We start from the raw sequence: 21,016 nt of genomic DNA on the forward strand, positions 1-21,016 counted from the left end.
TGCAAAATTGCACAGCAATGATAGAAGTCTTGAGACATCATACACTCTTCATAATCAGCAATTGAAAACAAAGTATTTAATGATGCCTTTTCGGCAATTCTGACTGTTGGGGAAAATTCCAAATAATAATGGTGGCTCTCTTGTTGCAATATTGAATGTGATCAAAGTGGAGAGAGAGTAAAGTGGAAATCATCTGCCACACAGGCAGGGGGAAGGGTAGGATGGGGATATACTGGGGTTCTCGGTGGTGGAAAATGTGCACTGGTGAAGGGATGGGTGTTTGATCATTGTATAACCAAGACATAAACCCGAAAGCTTTGTAACTATTCTCATGGTGATTCAATAAAAATAAATAAATAAATGAATCTGAGAAGAATTCTAACCTACTTTAAAAACAAATTTTAAATTTGTTTTCAAATACAAGTATTTATATGCACTAGTTTTGGTTAAATTTGCATATGTTTATCCAATCCCTAAAATGTATATGTAGATATTATTTTATGGAACTTATTACAGATTAATAAAAATAGTTTTAGAAGTTATAAAAAATAACATGATATAAGGGCCAGAGAGATAGTACAGGGGTAAGGGTAATTTTCTTGCACACAACCGATCCAGGTTTGATTCATATGGTTCCCTGAGCCCACCAAGGAGTTATTCCTGAGTGCAGAGCCAGTGTAACCCCTGAGCACAGCCAGGTGTAGCCCCCAAACAACAACAAATACCACCCCACAGTATATGAGGAATAGCTGTGCAACTGCTGTTACATATTATGGGCCAGGAGCCAGGGAGACTCCTGACTGTGCTCTGGGGCTGAGGGGCCCCTCCCAGAGATAACAGGTCAATCTAGCAGATGGCTCAATTCTGGGTCCAACAATTCAGTGTTTCTCTGGCCCTGAGGTGCCTCAGACCACCGGGATCACCTTGGGGGCTTCCAAGGCTACAGCTTGGGCTCACGGGGTCAAGAGGTGCTGGAATCTTACCAGGTCCCAGAGAGCAGAACATGCACTTCTAACTCTTTTGTTGCTTTAAGGGGAGGGGGCTGCAATCCTGGTTCTGCACTCACGGATCATTCCTGGCAGGCTCAGGAAACCATATGGGAATCAGATCCAAGTTGGCCACATAAAAGGTTAGTGCCTCCCACTGTACGGTCGCTCCGACTCCCTCTAACTCCTGTATTATCTTCCCAATCCAGTGTGTTTTTCTATTTTTAAAATTTTTGCATTCTATATCCCAGAGATTGTGTGACCCACAACATATCACAATACATGGGAGTATAATATCTCATTGTAAATTTGAACTTGAGTTTACAGACAAGGGTCCATTGCCTCTAGCTGCAAGTGTTTCACTCTGGCCGAGACTCACCCATGAATAAACTTTCTTCTCAATGCACAGTCACATTTGTAGCTACCCAACATGTCTTACCTCACACCACTAATATTCCAAGAGTAGCACAACACATTTGGTGGGGTTTAAAGTAGAAAGCAACCAATCATAGAGGGAAATATATTTTTACAGATATGTATATATGTGGGCTGGAGCGATAGCACAGCGGTAGGGTGTTTGCCTTGCACGCAGCCAACATGGCCGACCCGAGTTCGATTCCTCCGCCCCTCTCGGAGAGCCCGGCAAGCTACCGAGAGTATCTCGCCCGCACGGCAGAGCCTGGCAAGCTACCTGTGACGTACTCAATATGCCAAGCACAGTAACAACAAGTCTCATAATGGAGACATTACTGGGCCCGCTAGAGCAAATCGATGATCAATGGGAGGACCGTGACCGTGATGTATATATCTTTCACAACATGTTAATCTTTCAAGGCTTAATCTTTCACAACATGTTAATAATCTCTTAGAAAAAGGCTAATGGCCCCTGGATGAAATACAACAATCTTCACACACATTCTTCTAAGGAAAGATTTTTGGATCATTTTCAGTGGTTTATTCATAACAAATAATACAATACTAAATGAATTATCTTGATTCCTCTTTGGGGCAGGGGTTGGGGTTCAAGATGGAAACATCCTAACTATGGTGGTGGGGAAGTGTTATGGTTGTGGGATTGGTGTTCTAATATTAAATGTAAAAGATTTTTATTTTAACTACTTTATAAAAATTAAATAGAATAAAATATAGAATCTGGTTTCACTATTTCTGGCACCAGGGATCAAACCCAGGGCCTCACACATGCAAGGCAAGTGCTTTACTGCAGCGCCACCTCCCCCAGCGGGTAGGGCGTTCGCCTTACACGCGGCCAACATGGCCGACCCGAGTTCGATTCCTCCGCCCCTCTCGGAGAGCCCGGCAAGCTACCGAGAGTATTCGATATGCCAGACACAGTAACAACAAAGTCTCCAATGGAGACGTTACTGGGCCCGCTCGAGCAAAATATAGAATGGGCTGGAGTGATAGCACAGCGGTAGGGTGTTTGCCTTGCGTGCAGCCAGCCCAGCGGAGCTGGGTTCGATTCCTCCGCCCCTCTCAGAGAGCCTGGCAAGCTACTGAGAGTATTCAATATGCCAAACACAGTAACAAGAAGTCTCACAATGGAGACGTTACTGGGTCCGCTCGAGCAAATCGATGAACAACGGGAGGACAGTGCGGACAAAATATAGAATACAAACATAGAATAAAAAAGAATAATATTTTAATTAAATAAAATAAATTTAAAAATCTGCAAGAGTTTGATGCAGTCAAAATGCTCTTTGCACTGCTCATAGCATAGCCTGTGTTTATAAACTGCATGTTTTAGTTATTTTTATCTTATTACATTTATTTCCTCTCCTTCTCTTCATTGTTGTTGTCAATGATGCTGAGATGCCTGGAGGCTGCACACATGCCTGACTGTTGCGAGCACCTTTCTACCTGTGATGCTCACCCGAGGTTGGTGGGACTTTCCCACGTGCTTGCTGGGGGCAGAGGTGCACTCCCAGTTGAGGCACAAATTATGCTTGCGGTGTCACTGGAGTCACTGTGGTACCCACCCACGTGCCCACCAGAAACCACAGCTCCTGGTTCTGGTATCCTACCCAATATGCCTCAACCCTGACACCGTCCGCTAGAGATAAACGACTCCAATATGAGACTCTGCTACTCAGTCTTTGTTCATTTCCTCCCTCCTGTCAATATGGTTTTAACAACAAACAAGATACATATGATTGGTCATTTATGTTCATATACTTTTACAGATATTTTTAATATTAGCATGAATTAGACTATATAACATAATCTGGGAGCCAGAATAGCAGGTAGGGTGCCCCAGCACCCCAAATGGTCCCCCAAGTCCACCAGGAGTAATCCCTGAGTACAGCGCCAGGAAAATGGCCTGAGCAGCATTGGGTGTGGCCCCAAAAAACTAAAAAAAAAACAAGAAAGAAAGAAGGAAGAAAGAAAGAAAAAAAGAAGGAAGGAAGGAAGGAAGGAAGGAAGGAAGGAAGGAAGGAAGGAGAAAATCAATATCATCTGAAATTAGAGACAGTAAGCCCCAAACTGAAACTGAGATCCTAGACTGGACTTGATGTTCCCGCGGAGATGATCCAACTCTAGCTAAGACGAACCAATTCACCATCTCTGATGATTCTCCTTTTAAAGATTTTTTCTATTTATTAACGAACCATGATTTATAAAGTTACTGTAATTAATATTTTGACACCAATTTCTCCACCAATGTCAACTATAGTTCTCCTTTTTGGAAACAAGACATTTCTTTCCTTTGGAACAAAAACCACTGAAGATATATTTTTTTATAATCTTGAATTTTACACTGAGATTTTAGAATAGGCCCATAGTCATTTGGCTATCCCTCCCTTCCTTTGTTTTTTTTTTTTCCCCTGTGCCCTTCAGAAATGGTGCGTGGACAAAGAAACCATAGATCTCCCTCCCCTCCTCTTCCCTTCTCTTTCCTTCCATTTATCTCCTCTCCTTTCCTCTATCCTCTACACTTCCCTGTGTGTTTGAGTTATATGGCATAACTCAAAATATGGGGAATCGAAGTGTGGGAAAATGTCTGAAAGTTAACTACAGTTTACCAGTCAATTACAGAGCTAAATCCTGTTCTAATAAGTATCCTCCAGGCAACAAATTCACCCCTACCCATTGGTTCCTGTACCTGATCCTCACAAACCCCATCCCTCCCCACAGGCGTCCACTAGCAGACCCTGCCGTGCCCCTTTCTCTGCTTCTTCCCTCTCCACTCCACTTGGCCTCCATCTCCTAAGGTCACTATTTCCTCCCTCCTTCACTTTTTAATGAGACTGTAGCACTGTAGCACTGTCCTCCTGTTGTTTATTGATTTGCTCAGTATCGTCTCCATTGTGAGACTTGTTGTTACTGTGTTTGGCATATCGAATACATCATGGGTAGCTTGCCAGACTTTGCCGTGCGGGCGATATACTCTCAGTAGCTTGCCGGACTCTCCGAGAGGGGCGGAGGAATTGAACCTGGCTCGGCTGGGCCGGCAGCTTGCAAGGCAAACGCTGTACTGCTGTGCTATCCCTCCAGCTCATTTAATGAGACATTCCCTGTATATTCCCAGTCTAGGGCCCTGGGGCTTTTAACCTCTTTTATCCTCCAATTCAACCTAGGAACTGAAACTTAGAATTTAGAATTAATTCCAGTGGAATCAGCAGCAGCAGGAATAAGCAACAGAGATCTGGAGATCAATATCTCATCTCAGCACAGTGAGGGCTCCAGAATGCTTCTGGGGCTCGCTCTGGCTCTGGGTTATGAACTGAAGTTGTTGTTATTATTGTTGTATATTTTTAATTTATTTTTAAAATTTACTGATTAAGATTTGTGGTTTACAATATTATTAACAAAGATTTGTCGTGTACATGTTGCTTAATCACACTTGAAGCAGTGCTCACAGTTATAAATGAAGAGGAGCCTCTATGTGAGTATGCTTAGGGAAACTAAGCATACTCAGACACAGCACCTGACGGTGGATAGGGCGCCGCCTAGTGTACACAGTCTGTCCTGTTGCTGGGAGGCCTGGAGAGCTCCCTGTTAGGAAGCACAATTCGGACCGAATTGTCCTTCTGCGCTATGGCCACACGGGGGCGCCACTGCTCTGCTCGCTTCTACTTTTCAGGGGCGGGGCTGTGGTCTGTCTCATGCTGAGATGCTGACTCAGGAGGAGGACATCCATGGGATGAAGATGCCTTCAGAGCAGTCCTGGGGGCAGCTCAGGAGCCGGGCGGAGAGTTGCAGAAGGGAAACCTCTAGGGCCTTGTGCTGTGTCTGAGGTTCCATCATGGCCCCAGAGCCTTCTGATGCCAAACCTAGAAACTACCAGGTAACTTTCCTTCCACTCCCTGTTCCTTTTCTTAGGAACATTCTTCATCTTTTATCCCTATTACATTTCTACAGCTGATAAGTCCATGTCAGGACAGTATCACAAATCTCTACACTATATTTGGATGTTACTGCTTTCTTTTCTCTCCTAGGATCCCATCCCAGGATCATGCACCCAGAGTGAGGTTCCAGTTATGTCTCTAGAAGGCACCTCCAGCTGAGTCGGGTCTCAGACTCTCCTTGTCTTGGATGACGTGGCATTGTAAGATATCTGCTCTACTAAACATCTGCGAAAGGCCCTCAGTTTGGGTATGGGGACCAAGGCTAGGGGGTTGGGGAGCCCACAGATACACAGTTTCATTCAACAGCACATCAGGGAGTGAAGGGGCTGTTTGGTCATCACTAACAATTGTCATTCTCACCCCCTAATTGGACACGTTCCTCAGTTTCTCCCTTGAAGACACATGTTTTATTTTATACATACAAATCTTTATTGCTGTAGATGTGCTCCGGGCACATCTCTTTGACTCCACCATTCTTCCTGCATTAACATATGCATCAGAGACCTGGGTCCCTACGAAAACAGGATGAGAAAACTATTTGGGTCTCCCAAAGAGGAATTGAAAGAGCTATGCTTGGAGTATCACGCTTCACTCAAGTGAGAGAAGGAATCTGGAGTTCCAACATTTGTCAACAATCTAGAATCAGGGACATTGTCTCGTTTTCCAAGGCATCAAAAATCAGATGGGCTGGAGACGTAATGTGATTTGGAGACCACCGCTGGACTAGAGCTGTTACTGACTGGATTTCACGGAATGACAAAAGATCGCATGGCCACCTACCTACAGGATGGTCAGACTTCTTTGTCAAGACCCTGAATGAATGGTTTGAGACTCTTCGTGTTCCTGGAGCGAGCAGATGCCATTGGGCTACACTAGCACTGACAGGGATGAATGTAGACTATACTGGTGCCTGCTTGAGCAAATTGATGAGTAACAGGATGTCAAATGATCAAGTCATTCCCGTGGGTTTCCTTCTTCCCATCCCTCTGTTGATGCTGTGTGATGCTCCCTGGCTGGTGCATGTCAGGATGTGGCTGTGGCACTCTTTGGGGGCTTTTTGGTGGCCATGGGAGTTGCACTCCTGTCCATGAGCCCCAGATTCCATGCTTGGGATTCCAGATTCCCTAGGTTCTTCTGCTGGAGACCCCGAACAACTGGTATCAAGCCCAGGGCTGGTCATGAAGTGGCGTATGTGCAAGGCAGGTGCTTGGAGCCTCTGGCCTGCATAGATCATACTTTCATAAACTCCTCACACCGGATCATCCCAGCGGAGTGTCCAGGGCCCTTTCCACAGCTGCTGAAGCCCTGGTACTTGTTTCTGTGTCCAGGAGCTCATGAGACCCCTGGGGGCTGGGGGCTGAGGCAGCTCGAGTTGTTTCTTGGGACCCTGGGGTTTGAGCACAGATCCAGGGTATCATATGGCATCGAAGGTGACAGGGGGACCTGGCTTGTTGGGGTCTCACAGCAGTGAATGGCAGGGCATGCAAGTACCCCAGGGTCTGACCCATGGTCTCTGCCTCACCTGCTGTCCAGTATTTGGTTCAGGGGGAGCCATTGTCTCCCTCAGCCCAGGCTGGTACCCTTCAAGAAAAGCTGCCCAGAACTCTTCCTGCCTTTGCTGACCTGACCTCCAGAACACCCCCAGGAGTCCCAGAGTCCAGAAGCAGGCCCCGGGTGGCTGGAGGGAGGCTGGCCCCCCAGCATCAGCCATGTCTTTCTCCGGCCTCCCCCTTTGGTCATCAGCTCCTGTGTCTACCCCCTTGTCACTGTGGCCACGAAAACAGGAAGTGTCTGAGTCAGTCGCTATCACCTGGGTGAGTTCTGGAGTCGGGGAAGGACATGGAGGAGAGGGTGTTGGCTGCCTTCCACTGGGATGACCCCAAAGAACCGGTGGACCAGAAAACTTCCCCTCCCCACATGCTTGAGATTACAGGAGTTCCAGGAAAAGCCATAGGCCCAGATTTGGAACACTGGAGTCAGCCCTATCCCTCCTGGCTTCTGAGTTGGGCTTGTCCAGCAACTCTGGAGGCCATTTCTGTCTTAGAACCTCCTGGAGGGAGCAGAGAGCTGATGCCAAGGGCTGGAGCACAGGCCCCACATGTGGGAGATTTGGTTTTGACCCCTGGCCTGCTGTGGTCTCTCAGCGTGGCTGGTTGTGGCCCTGAAACCACAGCACGAGTTACCAGTAGCATCTCCTGGAGAAGCTTTTCCTGGGGTGGAGGTGGGGGTTGGCACACCTGGCTCTGTGGTCAGGGATCACTCCTGGAAGGGTGCTCCCGGACGTCCATCCTCCCATAGTGGTGGTGCTCACACTCGCACTTTTCAGGGGTTGTGCTCCTAGTTGAGGTGACCTGTGTGGTGCTCCCCGTGCTCACTGGGGTCAGGCCTCTCTTTGTGGCCTTCCGTGCCCCTGTCGGTGTGGGATTATGAACACCTGCGCCACCAGCGTTTTCTCTGTGTGTATGGGTCCCTCTGGGATTGTGGACATGCTCAAAGGCTGGCTTCTGCGTTCAGCACGGGCTGGGCCTCCCCAGCCTTGGGCATTTGCTGTCTGATCTGCAGCTCCTGCCAAGACCCTGCAGGTCCCCAGGGACTTGGGGAGCGCCAAGTCTTCTTTCAGTTCATGACTCTGTGGCCCTCAGCAGCTAGGAGGGGAGGGGACACGGGTAGGGAAGCTGCCCATCTCCCAGTGCTTGGCCCCTTCTGGCCACCTGCAGAAAGGCGGAGTGGGAGCACAAAGGCCAGCCCAGAGGCCAGGGCAGTGCACAGCATCCCCTACACTGCCAGGGGTGCCCCTGAGCACCACCCCTCCCCGTGGAGATAATGCAGGTGACTCACAGTGGTGCCCTGGGTAGACCTGCCTGCAGGGGGACAGCTGGACAGGACGGGCGGGGGATGTCAAGAAGCGGGAGGAGATCGTGCGGAATGCTGAGAGCGCCTTCCATGGAAACATGAGTCCAGAATTGCAGAGAACCATTAGGCCCCCCTGCCTTCACCGGTAGTCCGTGGTTGCCTGCTGCCCGCCTTCCTGCTGCCCCCACAGCCCCCGCGTTCCCACCCAGCCTCAACTTGGCCTGTGTGAGCTGCATGGCGGGAGTGCGCCCCCTGGCGACATTGCGGCGGCACCGCAGTGACCCCCACAAGGTGCGCAGGCTAGACTGGGCCAGGGCTCAGGGCACTCACTGCTGAAGGGACTGGGGGGTGCGAGAGTCTCAGCACCCCGCGGCAGCCCCACTGCCAATACACGCAGTGCGCATCACAGCAGCACTGCTGGAAGGCGATCGGGAGAAGGAATCTTAAACATAGCGTATAGGGGCTGCCCTTGTCCGCAGGCGACATCCCATAGGGTCCCCTGAGCCCCGTCAGGAGTGATCTCCGAGTCTGGACTAAGCACTGAGTAGCGCAAAGTGTGGCCCCCAAAAGATAACCAAGCAAAATACCTGGGTTTGATTCCCAGTGACCCAAACCAAATTAACTCTCTCCCCCCCCCCACACACACACACACAAATACTGCAACACACTTGGCCTATCAGTTTTACTTCTAGGAATTTAGCCTACTCTGTGTGTGTGTGTGTGTGTGTGTGTGTGTGTGTGTGTGCGCGCGCGCGCACATGCGCGCGCGTGCTTATGTGCGGCAGCATTGTTATGTAATAGCAGAAATTTGGAAACTGCCAAGTGCCTATCAGCAAGGTTCCACCACTATCTAAAAGTAGATCGTTGCATTTTGACAATTTGACAAACAACATAGGTTATTTGTGGTTCTAGAAACACTAAAAAAATGTAACAAATGGTGACAACGAAAGATTTTAAAAAACATTTTGTTGGTGATTCAAGCAGGTCACAGTGCTGTAGCCTGTTGGCATTTGAGTACTGAGAGTGGGGGGGCAGGGTACCATCCCAGAGGGGACGTTGTGCAGAGTTCCCCCTTGCCTGGCAGATCGGGGAGGAGGCCCATGTCCCTCTTGGAAGGACCCATGGGCCAGTTGCCCCCGGCACAGAGACCAGGGGTGAGGAGCCTGGTCGGGAGGGGGGTTCTCACTGTGCTCTCTGTTGCGCTGTAACTTCAGAGTCTGTGGGCTTTTCTGTCCTGATGTGTGGGGCCTGTGCGGCATTAGCCGGACCCTTGGCTGCTCTAGTCTCCTCTTCTAGAGAGTGGCCTAAGTGCCACAGGCCCTGTAAGACTGCTGGATGGAAGGGTGATGCCCCCCCCCCACACACACACACAGTCTTTGTCATCCAGCTGAGCCTCCCTGGCTCACCCCCTCACAGATGTGAGCTATCATCCAGACCTACTGGTGTTTGGGGGTCACTGTGAGCTGGTTGCCTGATGCCCTGGCACCCCACATGAGATGGGCATGAGAGAGGAGAATGGGGCGATGCTTGCATCTGAGTGAGGCCGTAGAGAGAGCTCAGGGACTGAGCATCTGTCTTGCACACAGGGGGTGAGGACTGATTGGATTCCGGGACCACCAGGAGTGACCCCTGAGCACTGTTGGGTGTAGTCCCTCATCAGTAAGTGCAGAGCATGTGGAGGCGTGCGGGTGTGCTGCAGTTGATGCTGACGGACAGAGCCTCACTGGAGCCCTCTGGTCTCACAGACTCCGCTGGGAGCTCCAGGTAGGATTCATGTGTGGTGTGTGTGTGTTTGTGTGTGTATGTGTGTGTGTGTGTGTGTGTTGGGGCCATACCCACTACCCAGGGAATACTCCTGGCTCTGTGCTCAGGGTTCACTCCTGGTGGGCTCAGGGGACCATATGGGGAGCAAGGGAACAAATCTGGGTCAGCCGCGTCCAAGGAAATGCTGTGGTCCCTCAGGCTGTGGTTAACCCCGGTCTGCCTGACTAGGACTGAGGACCCAGATTTAAAGCAGATCCTAAAAATCATAAACTGTGGGGCTCCCTGCTGTTTCCTCCCGTCCCTCCTACCCTCCCTTCATTTTGGGGTTACACCCAGCAGTGCTCCGGGATATTTCCTGGCTCTGTGCTCAGGAGTGACTCCTGGTGATATCGTTTGTGTTGGTGGGTGCTTGAACCAGGGTGGTGGCCACTGTCCCTGCAAGCGAGGCCAGTGCCTTAACCCCTGTCCCATCTCTGTGCCCAGCTGCTGTTTTCTGTCTTGGCCTGTGCCCTAACCGACCCTGCTGCCCGGGAGCAGAGACAGCTGCCAATATGATCCCACAAGACACTGGACTCGGAACTGCATGGCATTCTCATGTGTTGCAAAAATTGTATTTTTTGAGTTTTCTTTTATTTTTCTTTTTTTTTAAAAAAGAAATTTATTCCTCCACCCCTCTTGGAGAGCCAGGCAAGCTACCGAGAGTATCTCACCCACACTGCAAAGTCTGGCAAGCTCCCTGTGACGTATTCGACATGCCAAACACAGTAACAAGTCTCACAATGGAGGTGATACTGGGCCCGCTTGAGCTAATCCATGAACAACAGGAGGACCGTGACATGAATAAATTTATTTGTTCAATCACCGTGAAAATAGTTACAAAGATTTCGGGTTTAAGTTCCAGTCATACAATGATCAAACACCCATCCTTTCACTAGTGCACATTTTCCACCACCAAAATCCCCAATATACCCCCCATCCCACCCCTACCTCTCTCAGTGTCGCAGATAATTTCCACATTACTCTCTCTGCTTGGATTACATTCAATATTTTGATACCAGTCCCACCATTATTATTTGGAATTTCCCCCCAGTACTCAGATCTGCTGAAAAGGCAACATTAGACAATTTGTTTTCTATTGCTGATAATGAATAGCATATGAGCTGCGCAATCTTAGGGTTCTGAAATTTTAATAAATAGGTCTGGAGAGATTTCTGCCAAAAGCCGCTGGGTTCCAAGATTCATTTGTGTGCCTCTGGGATCATGACCGTTAAGGAGCTTAATAAGTAGCCAGAGGGGCCATTTGTGAGTGGCATCTCAGGTCTCATCAGGGTGGGGAGGAGAAGGACCAGCTCCACCCTTATCCCGTGAGACCCCACTGATTTTTTGAGGTTTCTTCCTGATTTCTCTGGTTTGAAGACCACACCCTGCTGGGATGAGGGTCGCTGCTGCAAGTACTGAAGGAACCTGAAGTGTGGGACTGAACCTGGGCCCAGCACACAGCCTGGCAATGCTTAGGTGACCCTGTGTGGTGCTGGGACTGAACCCAGCGTGGCCACCTGCAAGGCAAGCACCCTCCCCGCTGTCCCATCCTCCCGGCAACTTGGCGGTGATACACGGTGTCCATCAGGAAAGAGAGTCGGCCCCTCAGCAGGGCCAGGACCTGGTCCCGCTCCTTCAGAGCTCTTTCCTCGTGGATTTTTCAGGCAATAATGGGGTGGAAACAGGTTTTCTGAGCAGGGGCCCAGGCATGCACAGGACTGCAGAGGAGGAGATCTCAGGGATTCTCGAAGTCGGGCACCACCCGGTATGAGGCTGAAGTAGAGCCATGACAGGTTCCACTTTAAGACCAAAATTCAGCAGGCCTAAATTTTGGTTTCTTACATCAGGAAGTCCTGACTTCTCAGAAAATAATATCACCCTGGGTAGATAAACCGACCCATGGCAACAGCCTATCAGAGTAAGGGGCACGGGCAGTGGTGCCCAGCCAAGCAGAGAGGGCCAAGAGAGTGGAGTCTCAGACCAAACAGAGACCAAGAATTGTAAACATAGTATTGGTCCCTGGAGTAACAGGACAGGACTGGGACCAGAATTGGAAACATATTTCCAGTTCCTGGAAAAAAGCTGTTATGTAACCAAACCCTATATAAGCTGTTCAGAATGTGGAGTCCAAGTCCTTGCCAAGAGTCCACTGCATTGGATGAGACTTGGACACTAGCTTGAGCTAGCAATAAAGGGGTGTTGCATTTGCATCCTTGTGTCTGGTCAATGTGTGAGCAAAACTCCCTTCCCAGGACAGAACAGCAGAGATTCCATCTTCCTCCAAGTTGCACAGTCCCATGGTCAAGAATTATTTCAGCTGCATTTGTCAGTGTCACCAATGGGCAGATTTACTTCCTAGGGATGGGGAGATGGTTGAACTGGGGATGGGAGTGTGTGACTGCAACACAACAAGTACTATCTCTCCAGCACTATAGAGATATCTCTCTCTCTCTCTCTTTCTTTCTTTCTTTCTTTCTTTCTTTCTTTCTTTCTTTCTTTCTTTTTCTTTTTTGGTCACACCCAGCTATGCACAGGTGTTACTCCTGGCTCTGCACTTAGGAATTACCCCTGGTGGTACTCTGTGGACCATATGGGATGCTGGGAATCAAACCCGGGTCAGCCTCATGCAAGGCAAATGCCCTACCCACTGTGCTATTGCTCCAGCCCCAAGTTCTTTCTTTTCTTTAAATACACCATTTTAAAGACATTCTGCCACACTTTCTCCCTACACAAACAAATATGGGGATGTTGCTTTAACAAGAGGATTTTTGTGTCACTGACAGAGAAATGTGTAAGAATCAACTACCAAGTCTGTACATTACACTCAGAGACTGTTCATCTGTGCTGCAACATCTTTTCTTTCTTTTTATTTAGTGACTGTGAATTTACAAAGTTATTCATGATTTGGTTTCAGGCATACAATGTATCAACACGGATCCTTTCACCAGTGTCCACTATCTCCTCCAATCCCCCCATCCCCCACTGACACCCCCAATGACTCCCACCATCAGTCTGCTTCTAAGAGAGGCACTCTTCTGGGCCACACCTGGCCCTACTCAGGGATTGCTCCTGGCTTTGCACTCAGGAACTACTCCTGATGGTGCTCAGGGGACCATATGGGGTGCCTGAGATCAAACCCAGGTCGGCTGTGAGCAAAGCAAACGCCCCACCCACTGTATTCTGGCGCCAGCTATTTTAAGTTTTGCACTGTGGGTTAGAGTGCTCCTCCTGACAGGATTTCATAAATAACCTATTACCATCTTTAATATCTGGATTTTTTTATTCCCTCTCCCACAAAATTTTCCCTATGGTGGCACATGCCAAGGCCTACAGCTGTCGCTCTCACATTCTGTGGAACTCTGGAAACTCGAGGACCAGTGTCCAGAGCTGACCGTTGAGGCCTCACAGGCCTTGCTCCCTCCTGCCCTCTGGGTCCCTTTATTTTTCCATCAGCGTTAATGGGTCTTAGTCTTGAGGGGGGAAGTTCTTAATATCTCTGTTCCCTCCCCTCTACTCAAATCCAGTTTCTTTCCCATCCCTTCCCTTCCCTTCTCTTCCCTTCCTCTCCTCTCCTTTCCCCTATTCTCTACTCTTCCCTGTGTTTGAGTAATGACATACTTCAAAGCATGGAGAAATGCCTGAGAGTCAAGTGTAGTTCACGAGTCAGTTACAGAGCTAACACCTGATACAATAATTGACCTCAGATTACAAACAGACTCTATTACTCCACCTTTCTGTGCCTGATCCACACAGAGTCCATCCCTCCCCCCACAGGTGTCCATTAGATGACCCTTCCCTGCCCCTTTCCCAGCCATTTCCTCCCAGCCCCAACAAGACATTGAGTCGCTGCCCACGAATGGCCTCTCTGGCTCCTGATCAAGCTCTTAACGGCCATGATCCCAGAGACTCAGGAACAAGTCTTGGAACCCAGCAGGTTCTGGCAGGAATTCCTCCAGATTTTATTGTTAAAATTTCATAATTCCAAAATTGTGCGGCCACTATTGTGGCCATGTGACATCATATGTTATTCATAATCATCAATAGAAAACAAATTGTCTACGGTTGCCTTTTCGGCAGATCTGTGTGTTTTGGTGTGAAATCTCAAATAATAATGGTGGATCTGATGTCGAAATATTGAATGTAATCAAGGTAGAGTGAGAGTAATGTGGAAATCACTGCTCCACAGGTAGGGAGAGGGTGTGGGATGGGGGGTATACTGGGGTTTTTGGTGGTGGAAAATGGGCACTGGTGAAGGGATGGTGTTTTATCATTGTATAACTGAGACTTAAACCAAAAGCTTTGTAACTGCTCTCACGGTGATTCAATAAAAAATTTATAAAAAAGGGAAAAAAAAGTAAGGTGGAGTTCATGCCCAATTCAATCAGCCTAATCAATGACTGAATAAATAGCAATACTCCTACATTAAAAAAAAATTTAAAAATAAAGCTTCTAACTCAATGCTGGGTTTTGGTATTCACTAACATGGAGAATCTTACTGATAGGTGAGCTCAGGTAGAAGGACCTGCATTGTGAAACCACCCAGGGATTTCTTAATTCCTGGAACCTTCCAAAAGCCCTGGAGCCTCCTCTAATCATGCATTTCTCCCCAGAATTCTGTATAGATCCACCCCAGGACACATGTCGAGTGCATGTCCACTGTATTCCTCAGGAAGTATTTTCAATAAACCCGTATCAGCCTGATTCCTTTCTTGGTCCCTGCCTTTTCTTCTAATGAGCCGGTCCCAGACATTTCAGTTATCTTTTCTGTTTAAGTCAGTTTCACTTTTGAATCCTTGTGTGGAAGGGGGTACAGCCAGCAGTGCTCAGGGCTTATCCTCTGGTTCTGTGCTCAGGGATTACTCCTGGTGGCACTGTAAAACCATAATTGATGGCGAGGATTGAACCCGGGCCAGCTGAGTCCAAGGCAAGCACCTTATCACTGCAATATCTCTCTCCAGCCCTTGAATCAAACCTCATGCTTTCAAGGCAGCATACAACCACTTAAGTGAAATCCCAATTTATACATGATTCTATCCAGTAATCGAACTCGGGTCGGCCATGTTGGCTGCGTGCAAGGCAAACACCCTACTGCTGTGCTATCGCAAGCAGGGCTGGTGCGATAGCACAGTGGTAGGGCGTTTGCCTTGCACGCAGCCAACATGGCCGACCCGAGTTCGAGTCCTCCGCCCGTCTCGGAGAGTATCTCGCCTACATGGCAGAGCCTGGCAAGCTCCCCGATTCGATATGCCAAACACAGTAACAACAAAGTTTCCAATGGAGACGTTACTGGGCCCGCTCGAGCAAATCCATGAACAATGGGAGGGCCTTTACCTTTACCTTTTATCTATCCAAGAAAAAAAAAATGGCAAGGGGCAGGGGTGATTGTGGAGAGATAGTACAGTGGGTAGGACGTTTGCTTTGCACATAGCTGACTTGTGTTTGATCCCCGGAACCACATCTGACCCTCTGAGCCTCACCAGGAGTGATCCCTAAGTGCAGAGCCAGTAATCAGCACTGAGCACTGCTGGGTGAGGTCCAAAATAATAAAACAGAAAGTTCCATGATAGGATATGGCTTGGCTCACCGATTTGTTCCTTCATGACTTGGAGGTAGTCACCAGCATAAGTGGGGTTGGCAAACCAGCCCAGACAGAACTGGAGGTATTACTTGGCTGCCTCCACATCCTTAGTGTCACTGATGTCCAGGGGCTCCCCCCAGGCGCAGCTCAATGAAATCCCCCACCAGCCGGTCAAAGAGAGAATGGAGGAGAGTGGAGGGACTAGGTGTGGCTGTGCCCCCTCCCCCACCTCCGTGGGCACCAGTCTGAGCTAGGACACCACGCTGTTTGCTGCACCAGGTGCTGTTGTAAGAATGCCAGGCTCAGGCTTGGGCCTGCAACAGGAAAAAGCACAGAGGTCTCTTCTGTGTGGTTTCACTCTTTTCCTTTTTTCTCCTTCACTCCCCTTTTTTGGTCTCATCCAGCGATGCTCAGGGCTTACTCCTGGCTCTGTACTCATTTATTACTTCTGGTGGTGCTCAGAGGACCATATGGAATGCTGGGAATCGATCGAACCCAGGTAGGCCACATGCAAGGCAAATGCCCTCCCCGCTGTGTTATCGCTCTGGACCCTTTTCTCTCTTCCCTTTCAAGCTTCCCCATTTTCTAAAGATCCCATTTCAGTCCTGTCATTCTCACACATCCCACTTGGCCCAACCCTGTTTGGTCTGGCTGCTGGAGGTGGGCACTCAAGGTCTGCCCGGGCTCAGCCGGCACAAAGGACCCTCTAACTTCGCTCGGGCTGGCTTTCTGCTTGTCTCTGAGTATTTTCTACAGGCACTCGATCGCTGGGGAAGATGTCGAGGGTCTGGAACAGTCTTGGTGTTGGAATCTAATCTTTCCTTTCTGCACAGTGTCTCCTGCTGCCCCATGGCCCTGCACAGCCCAACACCTGAGAGATTGGTGGAGGAGGAGGAAGCAGCCTCAGTTTCCCCTTGCCAAGGAGAGAGGAAGCCTCAGTTTTCTGTCTCCAGATGTTCCATCTCTCTGCCATCAGCCAGACACACATTTCACCCACAGCGTTCTCTCTTAGCATTCCCGGGACTTCCCGGGAACATAAAACTCTGCCCTGGAGCTTAGGCTGATGGGGAAACAGAGATAATTGGCAATTAGGCCTGGAGGATTTGTTTTCCCTTGCCAGTGAAAAAGGAAGCCTCAGTTTCCCCTTGCCACATTTCCCTCACTGACCAGACACATAATTCATTGCCAATGTCCTGCCCCAGTGGTCCTGGAGATTTCCAGGACCATACAAATCTACCCTGGAGTCTAGACCGACAGGGACACTAAAATATGGGTCAAAGATGCCCAGAAAGATATAGACCGGCTAAACAGCATATACTTTTCTGGCAACTTTTCTAAAAACTTGTCAACCCCTAAGGACTGCTAGGAGCCTTTAGAGGACAAAACTCCCTTTCAACTCAGCGCTACACTAAGTTCCTCCCCACTTGGGAGCTTTTTCTTCTCTCTTCTACTTTCCATAAACTTCTACTTTCCAACTCTGAGTCTCAGCCTCATATTTTACTCAGTATTTTCATTCTTGAAAATATTTAAGAACTTGGGAGTCAAGAAGGAACACAGTGAGCCGCTGTAACCTGTCCAGTCCCACCTGGTCATCGCAAGGTGCTGAAGGCGCTAAGGGCAGCAGCTCCAGACCCAGGAGCATCACAAACCCCTGGGAGCTTGAGTGAAATGCAAATTCCTGGGCTCTAGTCTAGAGTTGAGTCAGAAACTCTAACCATGAGGCCCAGTCACCCTTTTTTTAAAGAGCTGTATTATTTCTGGGGCCGGAGTTATAGTACATGGGTGAGACACTTGCATTGCACGCGGCCAATGCTGCTTCAATCCCAGCACCCAGAAGTTCCCCAAGGCCCACCTGGAATGTGGAGTAAGCCCTGAGCACTGCTGTCTGTGGCTCCCAAATAACAAAGCTGTAATATTTTTTCAGTTACAGAGTCAGGGATAGAAAATGTGCTCTTCCAGAGCTATATCTCCAGCCTTAAAAGCAACATTTTGACATGCTTCCTACATTTTTGAGAAGCACCTATGTGAGAACCGAGTATTCAGGCCACACCCCCCTCACAGAACACCCTTGTTCACTTTAGGAACCTTTCCCTCCTGGACTTTTTGCCAGTCAGAAGAAACTACCAAGACAAGTGCATCGTGCTGAAGTGGGACATCAGGGAAAGCTCTCAGGGTGCTGGGCAGGCAGTCAGCGAAGGGAGTCACACGGTTGGTGTAAACTCACAGTTGCAAAGTTAGCACTGGGATGTACTAGGCTGCTCAGGACCATAGTTAATCACGCTATATTGCGGGCGGCAGGGTGGTCCGAGGGCTGGAGCTCATGAGGGACCCCAGGCTTGACCACTGGCACCATTTGGTCTTCTGAGCACTGCCCAGGGTGGCCTCAAACACCAAAAGAGCAGCAGCACTGGGTCTGACCAGAGCCAGACAGAGATGGCCATCTCCCACCCTCACTGATGCCTCTGGACCCTACACGCCACCCTGCTGTACCCTTGCAGGCAGACCCCGTTCCCTTCTGCTCAAGGTGCCACACTATTTTGCTACTTCCCCTGTTCCCTTGTTCCTTCCAAACCCCAGCTCTATCCAAGTGCTAGCTGGCAGCGTCTGAGCGCGTACCATGGGCGCCCTCACTTCTGGCTCCCTCCTGGATGGAGGGACCTTACAGGTGGGATCTCTGGGTTTCCCCCCACATAGGTCCAGCCCCTTAGCTAGGCTGGAAGCTCTAGATCACAAAACCACACTAGCAGAGAGCGTGCAGGAGCCGACAGTCCATTAACAGCAGGGAAGCTAAGGGCACGGGAAGGCCAGCAGATGTGCCCAGCCATGGCAGCCGATGAGTGAGGAAGTTCAGTCCCTGGAGCCCAGTGAACTGGAACCAAGGTTGCTGCCCCCTCTACTCCATCGCAGCCTTTTGGACTCAGGCACCTCACCTTTATGATGTGGTGTGCATCCTGGTACAGGCCTGTCCCCGGCAGCTTCAGACCTGGCATGTGGACCCCCCTCTCATAGCCCTTTCCACTAATTGTCTGCAGGGAGGGCCAATGGACTGTGAGATGTGTGTGTGTGTGTGAGCATGTTTGTGTGTGCCTATGTGTGTTGTGTGTGTGCATGTGTGTTTGCGTGTGTGCATATGAGAGTGTGTGTGTGTGTGTGTGTGTGTGTGTGTGCAGAGGGTGGGGACAAACAGGTCCAGCTTACCAGAGGGTCACTGAACTGATTCAGTGCTTCACCCTGTCCCCAAAGACCTCGAAGCACAGATCGGTGAAGTCACGGAAGTAGGCAGCCATGCTCACATTCTGCCAGCCGCCAAATCTGGCTTGCAGCACCTGAGAGAGTGGACAGAAGCTGGTCATTCTGTCTCCAGGAAGGACCCTGGAGGTAGCCGGCCCTGCTTGTGTGAGAAACACGGGTGATGATGGTGACAGAGTGCAGCCAGAGTTACAGGCAGTGAGATGCAGGGGTTTGGGCCTGAGATATGAGGAGCCGTGAAAGAGTGTAAATGTGGAGCTGAGGCCCGACAAGAGAGAGGCGAGGGTAGGTGCTTGCGCTGCGCATGGCTGGTGCAGGCTCAATCCCTGGAACTTCATACAGTCCCCGGAGCCCACCAGGAGTGACTCCTGAACTCAGAGCCAGGAGCAAACCCTGAGGACTGTCAGGAGTGACCTCAAAACAAAAATATTGAGAAAGAAGCAGCAGTGGAGCTGAGCTGTGGGGGGAGTCAATGCAAATGATGGGCTGGGGGAGGAGTCTATGCAAATGAGGGGCTGGGGGCTGGGGGCTGGGTTGCTGAGAAAGACTGAGGCGAATACTGAAAAGTAACTTGGCAGGGGCCAGCAGGGAGGGCGTCTGCCTTGCACGTGACTGACCCTGGTTTGATGCCTGGCATCCCACATGGTCTCCGAAGCACTACCAGAAGTGATCCCTGAATGTAGAGTCAGGAGTAAGCTCTGAGCACCTCATGGGCTCACAGCCCCCATCTGGAGGTGCAGACAGATCCAGCTTCCAGACCAGGCATGCTGCAGCTGCCTGAAGGGGAAACGGAGGTACACAGCAGAAGTTTGATGAGGGAGGAAGTAAACCCAGGCTCAGCCCCACCTGGGCCAGCCCAGGACCCCAGTCCAGTGCAGCCTGTGGAACTGAGCGCCAGGGCTGCACCTGCCCTCACCTGGGGGAGGTCCCAGTGGTGGAGGGATACTATTGGGGTGATGTTGTCTCTCAGCAGGGCATCGATGAGGTCGCTGTAGAGCCAGACCCCCTTCTCATTCACCTGCTCGGCTGGTCGCGGGCAGGGCTTCAAGGGGTGCAGGGCCCTGGCTCTTCCTGGGTCGAAGCTCCCCCCACTCCCCGCCCTGCTGACCCCATGGCCAGGCCCTCCCCAGGGTATGTCGCTGTTCCTCCTCCCCAAGTGACCTCACAAAGCCAACAGGACACAGCGCGCCCCATGGGCTGCAGGGACGCCGCCCTCCTCACCGTAGACCCCCGTGGGAGAGTCGGGTCAGGACACGGAGAATCGGTAATGGCTCATGCCCAGGTTCCGGAGCAGGCCCACATCCTCCTGCAGAGACGGAGGGAGGAAGGAGATGGATGGAGAAAATGGGGGTGGGGGGTGGGTGTTACTCTGGGGGGCAGCACTGTCCACCCCGCCACAGCTCACTCAGGCCGGTCTGTCCTCTTCAGGCGGGGGACAGGCTGGGCCCTGTAGGAAAGTGCCTCCCACCTTCCCCCTGCCCCCAAGTGCCCCTAGTCACATCCCTGAGGTTCTGGGGGCGCTAACAAACCTGGTAGGATCGACTGAGAAGCGAAGTCAGAGAGAAGCAAGACACAGAGCAAGCAACGTCTGGGCACTCCTAGTCTTGGGGAAGTCACCAGCAGGCAGCAGCCCAAGGCCCCAAGCAGGTGGACCCTCATCCTCCAAGGCCACACTCTGAAATCTAGGGTGAGCCCCAAAGCCACAGAAGTGGGGGTGTTGAGCAGGGCACTATGAGAGGAGTCTTAGCTGGACCATCCCAGCCTGTCTGTCCCCAGGAGTGTCATCCTCTCTCGCTCCTTCTCTCCTCCTCCTCCATCCCTCTTTCTCTGTCTTACACACACACACACACACACACACACACACACACACACACACTTATTCACCTGGGCCTTGTAGTAGCTGTCACCAGCCCCCTGGGCCTGCCCGTGTCCAGGAGGGCTCCCTGCCTTGCACCGGGTGAAATGGTCCCAGATGCTGGGCCCCTTCCCATCCTGGTCCCACTCACCCTCCGTCTGGAAGGCAGAACTGCCCAAGCCCCAGGAGAAGCCTACGAGCAAAGACCCCACTTTGGACCCGTGGCCCCACTTACCCCCAAGGCCTGGCCCTCGGGGATGTGGCTCTCTGAGGGCGGGCTGCCTATCTCCCAAAGAGGGCAGGAGAGTGAGGAAAGTGACTGTCA

General features: G+C 50.4%; 1 protein-coding gene across 1 annotated transcript in view; it reads right to left on the reverse strand.

The window, feature by feature from the left end:
* Positions 1 to 18,874, reverse strand: part of LCTL (lactase like) — a 30,833-nt gene extending 11,959 nt beyond the window's left edge. The window contains 4 exon segments of the mRNA XM_056128063.1: positions 15,845 to 15,901; positions 18,518 to 18,613; positions 18,786 to 18,802; positions 18,805 to 18,874. Coding sequence (XP_055984038.1) covers positions 15,845 to 15,901; positions 18,518 to 18,613; positions 18,786 to 18,802; positions 18,805 to 18,874 — 240 coding nt within the window.
* Between the last annotated feature and the right edge of the window lie 2,142 nt (positions 18,875 to 21,016).

The sequence above is a fragment of the Sorex fumeus genome, unplaced genomic scaffold (genome assembly GCF_029834395.1).
Source record: "Sorex fumeus unplaced genomic scaffold, SorFum_2.1 ptg000063l, whole genome shotgun sequence".
Lineage (NCBI taxonomy): Eukaryota > Metazoa > Chordata > Mammalia > Eulipotyphla > Soricidae > Sorex > Sorex fumeus.